This window comes from Patiria miniata, unplaced genomic scaffold (assembly GCF_015706575.1).
Source record: "Patiria miniata isolate m_02_andy unplaced genomic scaffold, ASM1570657v1 HiC_scaffold_21, whole genome shotgun sequence".
In the NCBI taxonomy this organism is placed as follows: Eukaryota; Metazoa; Echinodermata; class Asteroidea; order Valvatida; family Asterinidae; genus Patiria; species Patiria miniata.
This window is the reverse complement of record NW_024037060.1, coordinates 1,477,014-1,492,822: the sequence shown is the minus strand read 5'-3', so window position 1 is coordinate 1,492,822 and position 15,809 is coordinate 1,477,014. Positions and strand designations below refer to the sequence as shown.

The window sequence follows — 15,809 nt, the reverse complement described above, 5'->3', positions numbered from 1 at the left end:
TTTGGTCATGCTTCAAATGCTGGTTCCGGTAAAATGTTGGTAAAATGCCGACATTGTGTCGGCTGACCGCCATTTAGCACCGATAAAACCAACTTTAGTTGTGGATTACCTTTTTCTATAAAATTATGGTATTAAGATTCACGATTCTTGAGATTGATATTAAATATGGTTAAAACATTGCTAAAACAATGCGGCCAGAATTAAAATCATACTAATTTACGAAGGACACTTGCATGCAATTACCGGGAAACGATTTAACGAGAAAAACCTTGTGAATATATAGAACATGGTACCCTGTGAATTATTCATTCGGAAGAAAACATGAAGGTGTTCAAGAAAGTGTGCCTGCGAGCACATTTGTGTTGTGTCTACGTGCGGGCAACGGAATCCATTGACGAGATACCAAAACTTGTACATACGTTTTCTCTGCAGAGTGTTTTCAAAACGTACATGCAGACTAAATTATCCACTGAGCTGAAACTTCAACAAGTTATAGTTGTAATGTTATGTACCTTTTTAAATTTGAGCAATAATATTTCGTTGCTCAAAACGCAAAAAAAGCAAATGATCCTATGGACCTTTAGCTGTGAATTATGAGTTGTGATGCCAGCTTCAGATGCAGTTCATATAACTTATAAAACACAATTTCTCTGAAGGGCAAAACCTAATTTGATTCACAATTTCTAACAGGATAAACATCTTCTTGACGAACAAGTGAGTTCTCAGCGCAACTTGCGATATATTGTTTGGCAATTTCATATTTAGCTTGTTTTATCAAAGCCTTTGTATGTATAGCCATATTGCTTTGACACTCTGTGAATCCACGATGAAACGAAATACGTACTATAGGATCATTTGCATTTATCCCAAAAGTAACCTACCGAATTGTTATCAAAAAACATACTTGGATTAAAGTTTGTATTGGTGCTAAACACCCCATGAAGTTCCGTATGGCTTGCTGTCATTAAGAAGAAATTAAAAATGCAGATGATTTCCAAGGATCAGTCAACTGACTGATTTTTGGAAATAAAGAGTGCTATAGACCGCTTGCAGACGCGTTCGATAATTGACGCGCTAAGGTGAGCGACGCCATGTTATGGGACAAAATGTGCGTGAATTGATATACGCCTGTCCCACAACATGGCGTCGCGCGCCTTCGCGCGTCGATTATCGAACGCGTCTGCAAGCGGTCAATAGACGAAATCGTGTTGCGTGATCAAAAGGTTGTGCTTTTTTTTTTGTCTCTCGAAAATTGTAATATTCACTGACCTGAAAGTTCAACAGGTTAAGTTTTGAACATTTGGATTTGAGCGGTGTTTTTATTGGAAACGAACAAAATTCATGATAAAAAATGATTTTATATGTTTTTAAATGTTGTGCCTATTTATAATACTTAATTTGGTCTTCAGTCAGGACAATAATAAGAGTATTATAATTTTACCGAGGGAAGATATGTTTCATCCAAGATAATATAGACTTGTTTATTTTGTCCGGCCACCTGTCGACGTATAATAACATGGGAGAGCAGACATGCATAAAACATCGTGCCATCTCGAAAGCGAAATATTAATACCTTGATCCGTTTCCTGATATGATAACAAAATAACAAATGTTTTGATCCGTCAACCCCGTATTGTCAGACAGACGTGCGCGTCGTTCACCGTATAACCTTTTCAAGAATTCACAAGCTCTCTCCTGTTGAAAGGGGAGAGAAGAAAAAAACCAGTATATATCCAGAAACGCCTTCAAAAACCAAGTAAATCACAATCTAGAAGTGCATCAGAAGACATCAAACATTTATCGGCCGGGCCCAAGGGGCTGACAGACAGCAGACGGGGAGACAGCACTCATCCGAGCACGAGCACGCAGAGGAACCTCGGCGGAAAGTGCCCCTTCGTTCCCACTCTCCACTGGTCATTATTATGCCGTAAATCACATGATTTGCAGGGAATTATGAGTTTCTTCCGACAAAGCAAGCTATCTTGTTTATTTGTGTCCTTTGATAGCGCGATGAAGCGGCGCGGTATTTTGTTCTCGCATAATGAGTTTCTCACATCCGTCACCTGTCGTTTTATTTATTCTTTTCTCAGAACGCAGAATCACGCGGCGTGAGCTAAGTTCAAGATGTCTTGCGCAGTCCAGTGGCGTATTACACTGGAGTCCAATTTGCGGGGGGGGGGGGGGGGGGGGGGGGGCACTTAGGGGGCCTCATTTTCTGGAAGGGGCAATTAATTAGTTTTTAACAATAAATGGCTCATTTTGCCTGACACAAATTTTAATTGGTGGGGGCACAAGGGGAAGGGCTTCGAGTGAGGGTGGGGGAGGCGTGCCCCATTCCCCCCCCCCCCCCCCCCCAAGTAAAGCCGATGGTCTTGAGGAATCTTTTCTCCTGCTCAAACTTATCGGCCAGGCTCGACCTTTGAGAAGCTAAAAATATCTTCACATGCCCCCGCCCACCCGCCCCCCCCCCCCAAAAAAAAACCCAGAGCTGTAACAAAATTAATTAAGTAGGATGTCTATTTGTCAGTTAGCTGCATTTTGTACGCTTTTCCAGTTCCTGCCATTTTTCTAAGGTTAAAGTTCGCTCACTTTAGACCGAAACACTAAATAAAATCCTTAATCAAATCATAGTTCGGCAATCATGTCTTTTTATCAGTGCTCCAAGGTGTTGTTGTCCAGGCCATCCCCTCGAGACGAGGCGCAATAAATTAAATTCCATTTCTTCCTTAAGTGTCAGTCCACTCATGACCCGAGTTTGATCTGACAAAACTACTCATAAAAATGCCCAGTTGTTACTAAAATGCTTTTTAAGCAGATTGACCTTTTACTAAACCTGATTAACCCCAGGCACGAAATTTACCACGTGTTTGTGGATAGGTCTCGTTTGAAAGGCCTCGCTGAATTCAGAAAAATCGGACCTTGGGTTTCAGATAAAAATCTATATAACCTTTTGTCGTCAAGCATTGAGTACATTTGCATTTGTCACTGGTACACCGAAAAAGGGCTTCCATTTATACCGATGGTAAAATCTACCAAGACGAGAAATACACACAATGCAACCTGCCGTTGAGGTTGCCCGTGCAGCTCAGAAAAAAAATAGTGTGTTTTAATACACCGTTCCTTTCGTCGATGTGACAAATTGTACTTAACGTTAAAAACAAAACAAAAAGGTTCCAATATTGAAATATCAATTGATCGCTTTAGGAAAGGTTTCTGCTATGTTAAAAACATAAGACAAACTTTCTTCCAAAGTTCCTTCAACATTATTTGAGCTAAATGCTTTGGTTGTATCTCCACCTGATTTTTAAAAAATTAGAAGTTTTTATTAAGAGTAAATCCAATACATGGGCAATTTGTATTCAGTCATCGGGAGCGACGCAAAATATATCTATATTTAGTAAAACGTCATAATTTGATACAAGGTATCAATGTTGAAGCTTTTCAAACACTTAACCGTGCATGGCGCAATGAATGAAAAAGCCCGGATGTTGTAGACAGCAGGTCCGGGGTTTCTACAATACAGACACTTTGCACAGAGCGCCCTCACTGAGGAAAGAATTTCGCTCCTCTGTGATACGCATCAGGAAATACTCGACTTTAATTAATAAATATATCCTCATACAATGCCAAGTAATCCAAATCCAGCAATGCATGAATGATTCAATCTACAGTCTCGGGTCAGCAACACAATTCGTTTATTCCGAAGTGAGGAGCAGTCGATTATGCAAAATGCTCATATTGCTTTTGTAGGGTCGATTGTGTTTAGTTGATTGGGTTTGTATAATCACAAACATGGGCAGATATCGGGGCCGGTGAGGGGGGGCCATATGTTTTCACACATTGTTAAATAGGTGATTTGAAATCTGATTATTTTTCGAATCATGTTTAAAGATCATCAGAATGGAGAAAGCTTTGGAGAAAATCCTTTTCTTTTGGATTGCATTTACATCTAAACTATGACCCTGAAACTGGAGGAGCCACCAGAATCGGGTTTCAAGCTGACCAATCACATTCGTTCTCCTGCGCCTGGTGGCCGGTCTAGGCCTACTTCAAGAATTTAGAAGAAAGGTTCCTCTTTTTGTTAAAAAGTTTAAAGGAAAATTGATATTTATTTTCAAATTAGATCTCGTATTGGCCTATTTTCTGCGTGTTGACCTATTTTCCGCACTAATATTTTATGAGAATTGATCCCAAAAAAAAAAAAAATATTTAAAAAAAATAAAAATGGTCCACTGTTTCCATACGTTGTCACAAACATTTTATTTTTTTATTTTGTTATCCACGCATACATTCTTTAAAAAAAATGACATTTGTTTTAAATCATAAAATATTATTCAACTGAATCAAAGCAGACAACAACTTCAATGGATGCCTCTTTCCTGAGTGCCCAGCCCATACATAAAATGGCCAAACCTGTTGCAAACAACAAAATAATTTAGTTCCGTGCTCATGTTGCCCATACAAAATGGCGCACAAAATTGTATAATTAACAACAAATTGGTCGACAGATTTAATCAAGTATCCAAAAACACAAAAAAAAACGTTAAAAGGATTACATTTCCTGCTTTTGTAGTGTAGCTTTAACGAAATTAGTTGATTCGTTTTTTCTTGGTCACTTTTTGCCTTTGTTCCTTTTCTCAGGCATGCACGGTAACAATTATGGACTTCGTGTCTTTCAATTATGGTGCGAGTTACGTTACAGCTGATGTTACAAGGTGAAGCATTGACGACTACAACTCATTCGCACTGGCCAGTTATGTTATAACTCTGGCGACGTTGGATTAATTTTCGCAGACATTGCAGGGACTGTCTCTCCCAAAGTGGAATTGCTCTCCTGGAAAAAATCCATAGATCATGCCGGACGGACATTGCACCTCGGCTTTGAAAATTAAAATTGATCGAGTTTGCGTCTTTCCATCCTGAACAGCGGAGCGGTCAAACGGGTCGAGGTATTGCATAGGTTTCGCTCGTGGCTCAAAATAAGATACCGGTATACACTGTCTTGCCTTCAGTGATTTTTCAATTATAATGAATATGCCTACGGCTAAGCTGTCTCGCGCATTGCAAATAAGTTAGAATTTTTGTTTTGACCAAAAGTTGTCAGTGAACTTATTAAAACTTATATCTCGATTTCCAAAGAATGAAACTCGGGACCAGACGAGTAAGAGTTAAAATCACTCTAATTTTAGATTGAAAAAGGATAACTTCAGTCGAGTCTCGAGTGAAAACTCGAGCTATATTCGACTGAATGAATTTCCCCCTAAAAAGTCTTGTCCTTAGTTTGAGTGAGGTGGAGGGATTTTTCACTCGAATACAGTGAATATTCACTCTTGGGAGAAAAAAATAAGGAATCTCAATACCTGCGTCAACATGACATCAAAGGCCCCAAATTTGAATAAGATGTTCTCAAATGAAAGCTTTCCTTTACCTGTGGATTGAGTTATTTTCAAGGTTCCTTCATTCGATCGACGGAACAAAAAAGTGTCAAGTTTTCATTTCATTGTTTCACATCTGTCCAAAATAATCAATATCCGACCGCGGGTCAGTTTATATTAACATTCACTCCTTCAGGCGCATGCCCGGTTTTCTTTCGTCTTTAACGGCAATTCTTTCAGGGGAGCAATTTCTTGTAATTAAGGTTATTCTGCGATAGACGGCCTTGATTAAAGCTGAGCATCTCTCATCATGTCGTTGGAAGTAATCAGGGGAGATAGGAGAATGATGATGCCCGGCAGCCGTGTAATTAAAGCCATGTAGGATCATTTGCAATTACCCGGAAAAAAGTATCTACCGATTTAATGACAGAAACCTTGCACAAAGTGATGGTAGTACTGACATCAAATAGCCTGAAACGGGTATCGTTATCGTTTGTGGAAGAAAACTAAAATCGAAGGTGGTTTCAAATATAGGGTGCTCGCGTCATCTACGGAATCCGTTTACGAGACCCCCAAAATGGCGCACATTGTTTCTCTTTTTACTTAAAACATGTATACATTGAAGTATCCATTGAGCTGAAACTTCAACAGGTTGTAGTTTTGGGACTCTATCTAGTACTAAACATTTTGTGCCATTGCAATTATTTTGCTTGAAACGAAAACAAAATGCGCAAAAAAGGAAGTGATTCTACGTTACCTTTAATGTAAACCGCGGATTGCCCGGACCAAGCAACATATTTCACACAAACCAAAAAAATCTGCAGCAAAAAAAAATGCCCGCTGTGGAGACTCCGACGAACCGGGCAACGCGTCCGGTTTTGTTATAGGACCGGGCTCCGTGGGATTGGTTACCCGGTAGTGAGACGATAAAAATAATGTAACAAAATCTGATTTTTTTCCCCATTAGGTGGCCAGTAATGGTGAAAGTACTTAGAATCGACCTTTCGTAGCTAAGAAACGGGTAAAGTTGCAGTCTCGTCATTGCCATTATACCAATTATAATTAGTAGCCATAAGCAATAACCATGCATACCGGTGTGTGCGGAACCAGCCTATAAGCATTTCAGCGCATAATTAAGTCCATTTATCTCAAAATACGAATTGTCAATAAGCAGCCAGTCAAATTAGAGGTGAAGTGTTGATAAAAAACAAAAAAGAAGTCAGATTTTGCTGGAACAAATATTCAGCTATGATTATTTACTGGAACATCTGCGATGTATGAAAATCTATCGTTAAAAGCTAAAACGATCATTGCATTATCCCTGTATCGATTTTTCTATCCAGTCAGTTCTTGGTGACAAAGAATAGTAATTTTTTACGAATTTGTTTTATGATTGAATATAAAAGACGCCACTTCGTCAAAAGTGTGTGGGAGTCTCTAAAATTGAGAGATTTTTCTTCCCCCCAAAAAAATTAAAAGAGGGAGGGGGCTTCTGGGAGACCCTTTGAAACGCAATATGTCAGTTCGCCGACGGCGAGAACCCTTTGATGGCAAATTATATAAATTAGCATAGGGGATTACATTCGAATTAACACTGACTCCACGTTCGCAACAGATGGTCGAGGTGAATTAAATGAGCATAATTAATTTGGTTTTGCTGAAGGTTAAATACAAATCAGAATTTGTGCCATGTGGTGTTGGGTGTTTCGTGTTAACATGAAATGTTTAACACGTTAATTAAAAAAACGACAGTCTTAAGCTAATACGCTTACATTTACTTTTCGCATTCCGTTTTAATGCTAATTGTTATACAAATTCACTCTGTTTTACTGAATCATTCATTAAGGAATCTTTGATTCAAAAATCGTTAACGCTGCACTTATAATTTAGGTGTTTGTCTCTTTGTCTTTGAAACTTAAATTCCCATGATCTATTTCAGTATGGAAAGGTTGGATATAATTGTCTTCTTGTCTTAGAGAATTAGAATCTCATCAGGTCTGCTTACCTCTCCAGGCGACTCGATCCTTAGTGTCTGTCCAGTCTCTGCCACTCGTCCCACAAACCCCTCCCCTGGGGACAGCATAACTCCTCTCTCCTGCCACTGGGAGATTCCTTTACTCCCATTATTACTCTCCCGAATCTCTGAGGCGAACCTGTGGGGCTTGCTGACCAGCATCTCCCTGCCTTTCGGTCCTTCCAGGAGGAACAGGGAAGTCCGCTCGCTGTTGACCAAGATGCCGACGTTGGTGCTGATCTTCTCGCGAAGGCTGTCCAGGTTCAGGTCCTGGGAGATGTCCTTGACCAAGGCCAGGAAGAACTGCCTCTCGTCGGTGGAGCGCAGCTCTAGCTTGGCCTCGTTTGTGATGCTGGTCCGGTGAGGGAGCCGCACCTTTGGCTCAAGCAGCAGGCTGAGCATACTGATGGAGTGTCTCTCGGGCGGGACCGTGGAAGCCCGTCTCAGCTGACCCCGTCTGCAGTTGCTTGGATCCCTGGGTGAGGTTGGTCCTGAGTCCTGGTCCGGATCGTCGTTATCTGTGCAAGCCGGAGAAGGAGAGGCCCAGGTATTAAATAACGTCCTCGACCTGGCCTTGGCGAAGTCCTGTCTCAGGTATTGTCTGGAGCCGGACCGAGGCCTGATGGGATTCGCCTCCTCGTTGTTATTATCCGTCTTCTCGTCGCTCTGAGAGTTGGTGCGGCTTTTGCTGTTGCTGAGCTGTGCGTAAGTGACCCGCCGCTGCGTGGAGGGCGACAGGGCCGGCTTCAATCCGAAGTTATTGGGCCCCGATCCGATCATCTCCCCCTTGTGGGACTCGATCCACCGCTGGACCAACTTCTTGGAACCGTTCTTCAGAAAATAGTCCTCGAACCACTCCTGGTTCTCCTGGAGCCAGACTTCGACCTGCTTGGGTGTCGGCGACGTAGCAGACATGCTGTTCACTGTTTCTTCCTCGTCTTCTTCCTCGGTACCATAGACCAGCCAGAGTAATCCTGTCCACGCGGTGCGCAGAAAATGAACGGGCACGTCGAGACAACGGTATGCGCTCATCAAAATTCAGCGTGTGCCTGAAATATTTTGACAGAAGACAGATCGTTTCTTTTGAAGGGGAAAAAAGTATCACACAGAATCCGATAACCGCTCACCAAAGCAGCCTAAAACCTTACCATATCAACAATGACGATAGGTGTTCCTACACTGATCCCATGTATTTTCCTGAAACAACCAACCTGTGGATGCACACTCTAACTTGTTCCTCACGCGAAAAACATATTTTAATATCGAAAAAAAATGCGGATTATAATCAGAACAGCGCTGGCTAGCGGCGACCCGATGACGGACGAGCCCAAAGCATAGTGTTATCCGTTGCCGTGATGGGAGTGGGATGTAGCACGATGGGCCAGCAGCACGGTCTATAGTCTTCCTATATCTTCCAGGGGAAAAGACTCGTTAGCATCGGTACTGATGGATCGGAGTTTATACGGTCTGAGGCTGGAGCACGCGGCGAGCCGAGCAAGCCGCAACCCATAAAATGATAATGTTGCGTGGTCGATTCGCCCGTGGCTACAGAGACAGCGGATGTGCTTGCATCTACACACACCGCCAATCCAGTGACGTGATATAGTGGCGTTGTTTCCTCTCCCTGTGGACTTGCCTCACACCGTCATCATGTCGTAGCTACTCGGTGCTGTCATCTCCACTCTATCCATTAACTTGGTCGTGTCGTACGACTTACCGACCGCTTTTTTCCCTTGCCCGTGTGTATCTCTCACTCTCTCTCGGTGAGGTGGCAGAGAAGCGAATAAATACACATTACAGGTGAGTGGATGAGCGATGCATGGAGACGTGCTCGCTCCCACGATGATGACGTGACACCAACACGTAGGCCTTACAGCTCCCTGTCAAGTTGAATATTCGTGTGTGTAATCATCGGTCACGCAGGGAACCACGCAGGAATTGTCCAATGGGGAGGCAGGACCGTCTCATCAGCCTCATAGCCCCCAAGCCACAGCTCTATAATATCACGATCTTATTTCCTCGAAAAAACCTATTCCCTTGGGTGGTGCGAGGATAATCCACAAGTCCACCACTGTGTCAGGCGATGATTTCATTACAAACGGATCACACTTTACTTGGTTTTAGTATTGTGTAATATCTTGGCTTCTAAATGGTAAAACATGAACATTTCGGACCTCCCTCACCTCAGTGGTACATATATCATTTGCTTTGGGTTCATTTCTTTTTTGTTTGAAGCAATACAATTGCTAAAATCTTCTTAAGTAAGGTACGTAACAACTAACCTGTTGAAGTTTCAGCTCAGTGGATAGCATACAATTCGGGTCTCGTAACTGGATTCCTTGCTAAGGGACGTAAAAACAGTGTGCCCGCAGGCAAACTATTTTGACACAACCCCTGAAGTTAGTTTTGTTCCGACTGACACCATTTCAGTCGGATTAATTTCATGGGGTATTAGATACCGGTCCTATCTTCACTCTTAGCAAGGATTCTGTCATTAAATCGGTAGGTACTTTTCCTGGTAGTACTGCAAATGATCATATGGCTTTAAGCAATTAGACAGACGCCGTTAATGTCCAGGTGTAGTTGAGTGCTGTGGAAAGCGGCTCCGGATGTGCATTTGCATATATTTTTTTTGCAAGTATAGGCTCATGAATAATTTTAAATTGTACCGTGATTATACGTCATTTGTTCGAACTGTAAAACATTAAAAACCTTATCGAAAAAACCCAGTAGGCTTATACAGTATAAATCTACTTCAGTCCTACTCTGAAAAAAATATACTTTGAGTCTCCTTACCAGAGTTTATTTTCCTCGTGTCCGCGGATTCCTGAAATTTTAGTCTTTATTTAAATGCGAATTATTATTGCTTCAGACTCATTCTGATGTAACTCTGTCGCCTCGTAATATTCGATGTTAATGAGAGGCAGGCTTTGGAAATAACCTCAGGATGGAGGTAGTAAACACCCACGGTCATTAGCCTCGAAATTGACATCACGCGTGATGTTTGTTCTTTTACGCCACTTGTTGCATACGGCCGGTGTGGACCAGTGAACAGGCGCAAAATTGCCTTCGCCGGTCAAATCAGGATTGTATATGGCCTACTGTCATTTGTTTTCTCTCTGAATAGAGAGTTTGCACTTGAGTGTCACTTGTAGAAATGAAGACTCAGCTCTAGACAGGTCCTTGAACTTGTATTTATGAGAAATTTTGGATGAAATCGGACCTGAAAGTCGTTCTATTTTGTGATGGGGTGGAGAGATCATTTTTCAAAATGGCGATGGGCTTCAGGACTGCTTTTAAAATCACCCCAAAGTCATTGATTACCCCACTCCCGGAAAAAAGCCAGAAAGTTAAAGAGATTACATAAAGCTTTAATTTGATGTATGTCGTGATCACTCTGAAAGTTGTGAGTATTTTCCCCCAATTTTTTTTTGAAGTGGGAGTATTTTATCATTGGTGTTATGGGAATGTATTTCTTTACAGGTTAACTTTGTACCATACTGCCGCGCCACTTACGGCGTACGTGATTGTACACAGCGCAGCATGCGTGGTATAGTTCACGACAGGATGCAACCGCGTTTGAGGAACGACCGCCACGTGTAATAAACCTTTTACCGATGGAAGTTACGGTCATCGAATTAGAATTGCAAAACTATCGAATGGCTGAATTGGAATTAGAATTGCAAAGCTATTCCTGAGTATATTATTGAGAGATAATGACTTTTGTTCCGTTCAAGTATATAGGGTATAATGTTATTGCTTCCGAAGTTAAGCAAAAATGGCTGATTACATAATTTTTACAATTGTAAATGCGGCTAGTCGGATTATAAATTACCATTGGTAGTATTATTGGTTTATGGATGTTGTTTGTAATTTCATAACTCATCTCTTCATTTTTTTAGACGATGAGTCACGATGCAATATATCAAAAATACCGCCACTGATTCTTTCCGAACTCAGACGTGGAGTTATTGTGTAAAATAATAATAAAAAAAACATAAAGAATGGACTGGGCAGACTAGCTGATAAAAATAACAGACACAGACAAACAAACAACCCGACGAACGAAGGAACGAACAAAACTATAAAAATGCATACCCGCATAAGCCACAGACACTAAAGATCCCAAAGGTATGGATTGACAGACTAGAGTGTAAACGAAACCATTCCTGAAGTGATACAATACATGTATACGTATATTAGTTACAAATGTCCTTGTTCATTTGCAGGTACATGTACATCCGCTCGTATGACGTGATTTGCAACATATGATTCAGCGTATAGATTCCTTAATTTAATCTACCCGCATTAGTTATCCCATGCGATAAAATTTGAAGGGAAAAATCCTTGAATTGCACCGAATTCTTAGTGATTGTTCTGCCGTTTCTTGACCTTTTTTTATTTTGATGCTAAAAACAAAATGTTCATAATTCCCGAGCAAAACTTCGATGTCATCACAAGCTATACACACTGCTTGAGCACAACATGTTGCAAGTTTGTGTGTATATGTACATGGTGTGGACAATTTCATGGGATTCTTTGGTAATTAAGTGCACAACATTAATTTATGGACGAACTGTTACCACGATCTACATCCATTTTAGAAAGTTGAATAAAGAAATTGACTGGAGCGGGGTTTGAACCGGCGACCTCTATTAGGAAAACTCGTAAATGGTTAGATTTATAAAGTGAGTGCCCATAGAACAAATGCGAGTGCACAATAAGCTCTGGCGGTCTGGCATGAAAGTCTTGCATGAAATCTATCAAAATGATCCCTGCCAGAGCTTAACGCGGCGCCCAAAAACGCGACGCCGATGGCACATATGGAACACCATACTTCAGATGTTTACCTAGATTTATAGCAATTTGTGATGAATACCACGTGACTATAACATTACTGCTCATGTTTTGCCTCCATTTACAAACTTTTCATAAACATCTTTCCAAATTGTTACAAACAATTTTTGCTTAGTTTAATTTATTTCGTTTGCTTTTTTTTGAAAATTAATATTTGGTAGTTATATTTTGTGGGAATCTTATGGGGCCTTTATTTTGGTCAATTTTCCGGGGAGAGACCGACCACCAAGCGGCATGAAGAAGCTCCTGCCAAAGCTTAAAAGAACACGGGCATTGTTAGAATATTACGCTAAAGGCACTTTTAAAATCACCCAATAGCCTTTAAAAGCAGTAACCACTTTCTAAAGGTTGGATATGCGTGGGATGGATGTTATTTATGTTTGCGTGTGGTTTTTTGTTATAATGACGATGCTACTTACTATGCGTGTTAAAGGAAGGAATATGAGCGTATCGATATGAGGGTCTATGCAGCATGATTAATTAGCTCGGCTGATGCAAAAGTTAATTATACGGGTCAGTGCGCTCATTTTTAATTGGCAGAAAAAATGATTAAAAGAACTGAGCATAATGAGAAATAGTAGATAGTATTTATCCAATAATGCAGCTGTTATTAGAGTATAATGCCATAGGCCTACTCCGTATGGTGGCAGATAATACTCCGTTCAAGGCCTTTTGAGCGCAGACCAGTACATAAATTCCCATAGACACCAATGACAAATCCCCCGCCATTTAAAAAAATCAGGAAAATACCTAACAACTCTCAAAAGCGTTCAAAAGTATATTAATCCTCTTCCACTTTCTGTTCAATTTCTGCGTGGTTGACTGAGTTCAGGATGATTTTTCCCTCCTAAAAGTAGTCCTGAAGCCCATGCCTATCAAATGATTCCTCCACTCCGTTGCAACATCGAGCAACCGTTGCAGGTCCCATTTTAATATAGCTCTATGGTCCCATTTCATCCCAAATTTCACAGAAAATATATTCAAGACCGGTTCTGAACTTTGACCCTTCATTTTTACCAACCCTCAGGTGTAGGGGGCTACAAAACTCTCTATTACGTGGAAAAAAGACAGTTTGCAAACTCTGAAGTAGTCGGCGTAGGCAATGTTGTACCCATTTACTGGTCTGCACCCTTACAGTGCAGAAGCAGATACCAAGTAAGGAGTGTTTGATGAGCTTTGATGAAATGTACTGACCGACATGTCGCATGCAACAACACCTGCACGTGGTTCTCTAGGTAAAAGGGTTTAGTAATACGGGTTTACGCGATGGATTGAGGTGGGGTACGGAGATGGGAGCCGGGGTTGAATATTTCAGACTAATTTCGAGGAGGAGATGTCTCTCTGAAGACATTCTTTGTTATTTTAATCTAGTAACAATGCATGAACAAAGATTTACCCACGCCTATCCAAGCGATACAAAACCGATTGCCATCTAACTCCGCCTTAATGAATAAGGTCTATTGTAAGTGTGACAAGCTCCACGCCATTTTTCATCAGTTAAAAAAAAAAACGAATAAAAAAAAACGAAATTATTTTGAAGCGCTATGTTTACCGCTCGATTGTTTTCCTCGTTTTGAAATAAAACATACAAAATTGAAATCTCGTTTAGTAAAAAATCGAAGAGCTTGAAGAGCATGGGTGTAGCAACTATAAAGAAAGATGTAGGCCTAGGTTAGGCAATTTATTATGAAATCTTGTACAGTTTACTGCCCTCGCATATTCAGACAACAATTCAGTGTCACCAATTCAGTGTCACACCATATATCGCATTCTGAATATACCGACCCCTTGACCTTTCCGAGCAGACGTACCTTGGCAATCCTCAAGTCCTCATTTTCCCCCGATGCATCCTCACATGGATTGTCTTACCAGGGGGCTCTTATCTCAACTACGCCGGCAGCCCGCGCGTTTCGACATGAATTTTCATGAGGGCGTCTAGCCTCTTGAGCCCTCTCCGGCCCGGTGTTCGCGGAGCGCGCCGGGCCGTTATACACCGGTATACGGTGCAAACACCTTCGGACGAGAGTGCCTCGTACATCGGCCTAACTTTTCATGGCCAAGTGTCTTGCCTTGAGTTGTGGCTATTGCACAGCTCATCGCAAACACGATGCTAGGGCCTGCAACTGCTTGAAAACTACATCGAAGTCAATTTTTGAGCTAAGCACAAATCAGCTGTTTACCAGTCACAGTTGTTGGTAAACTTGTTTTGGTTTGGCAGGTGTCCACTTATCGAATTAGTGTGCTTAGCACCGTAAAATTGATCGTAGCAGCCATGAGCTAAATGCAGGGAGAGAAATGATAGAAACCCGAAAATTTTTCATAATGGAAACTTTATCTAAAATAGTGGGCTCCGTTATAATTATGTTTTCGAATTCACTGAACAATAGCTTGTTCCCCAGTTTCCTTGAACATGGTTATGAAAAGATCACTCGAATTTTACAAAATTAATTTGGCAATATACATTTTGTCAAGTCTCGTGGGAAAGTTGCGTGTGAAGATGTTTATGTTTACAAGTAGATGTTAATGTAAAAAAAGTAAAACAAATGCGTATATGCCTCACTCACAAAAAAGCAATCCGCACCGCTGTGTTTGTATAGTTCAGATAATCAGTCCTGACTCATGCGCGCGATTGAAAATGTTCAAACTTCAATGGTGGATTTTCAAATTTTGGCAACATATTTCATCGTAATTTTTACGTGACCCGTGACGTGCCAAATAGAGACTCGGGGTTGGAGTTAAATAATTCGTTAAATATTTGAACAAGTTCTGCGCAACCTTTGAAAACAGCACAATGGGTTGCTGAGAAAATGCAATTATGTAAAAGAAGTGATTTTTCATTCATTCCAAAATTACCACAGTTGCGGGATTTTACACTGTACCTATTGGTGCATGAAATACGTTATACTTCGAAACTCTGGTCAATCATGCGCACTTCACTTGAAGGTTTATTCGGCATGACAGCAAAGTTATCCCAGTGCACTGCAATTCAAAAACAAAAGGTTATTAAAAAGTAAACCATCCTGTCGGGAGTCTCATTACGGTGAAAATAAGTCTCAGCAATAACACCTTTGGTTTTCGTAACTAAAGCTAGAAATGATGACAATGTTTGGAAAGAAAACACCACTGAAATGTGTCATTTTAACAAGCACCGTGTCTCGATCCAGCGTAGCCCCCGGGACTTTGCCCGCCGAGCCCCGCGCTCTTAACAAGGCCGGCCGCTAAAAGCTGAGTAAGAGGGACTTTTGTTGTGAAAGGAAACATTGTGTCGGGCAAACAGGAGTGAAATTATCACAGAATGAAGCTGTGGATGGCGAGGTTTTTGAGGAAAATTGTGTTTGACTTGAAGAGAGACTGATGGCGAGTATGTGACCTTTTATGCGAGTGTTTTTGTTGAATGATCCGAAGGAGAATTGTAGGGGTGAATTAGCTGAAATGAACATGTACAATATTTGAAAAAGATGCGATGATAAAAGTAAAAAAAAAAAAAGAGAAAAGGAAAACCATCGCGACCACATACTTTTTTGCAGGAGTGGTGAGTTCTTGTCAACATTTGGAGACTATAG

At 41.0% G+C, this 15,809-nt stretch overlaps 1 protein-coding gene across 1 annotated transcript in view; it reads right to left on the bottom strand.

Annotated features, from left to right (window-relative positions):
• LOC119729591 (dual 3',5'-cyclic-AMP and -GMP phosphodiesterase 11A-like) overlaps positions 1 to 9,260 on the bottom strand; it is a 67,993-nt gene extending 58,733 nt beyond the window's left edge. The window contains exon 1 of the mRNA XM_038202212.1: positions 7,381 to 9,260. Within this exon, the coding sequence (XP_038058140.1) occupies positions 7,381 to 8,421 (1,041 nt within the window). The 5' untranslated portion in view covers positions 8,422 to 9,260. The remainder of the gene's footprint in view (positions 1 to 7,380) is intronic.
• Positions 9,261 to 15,809: the final 6,549 nt, after the last annotated feature.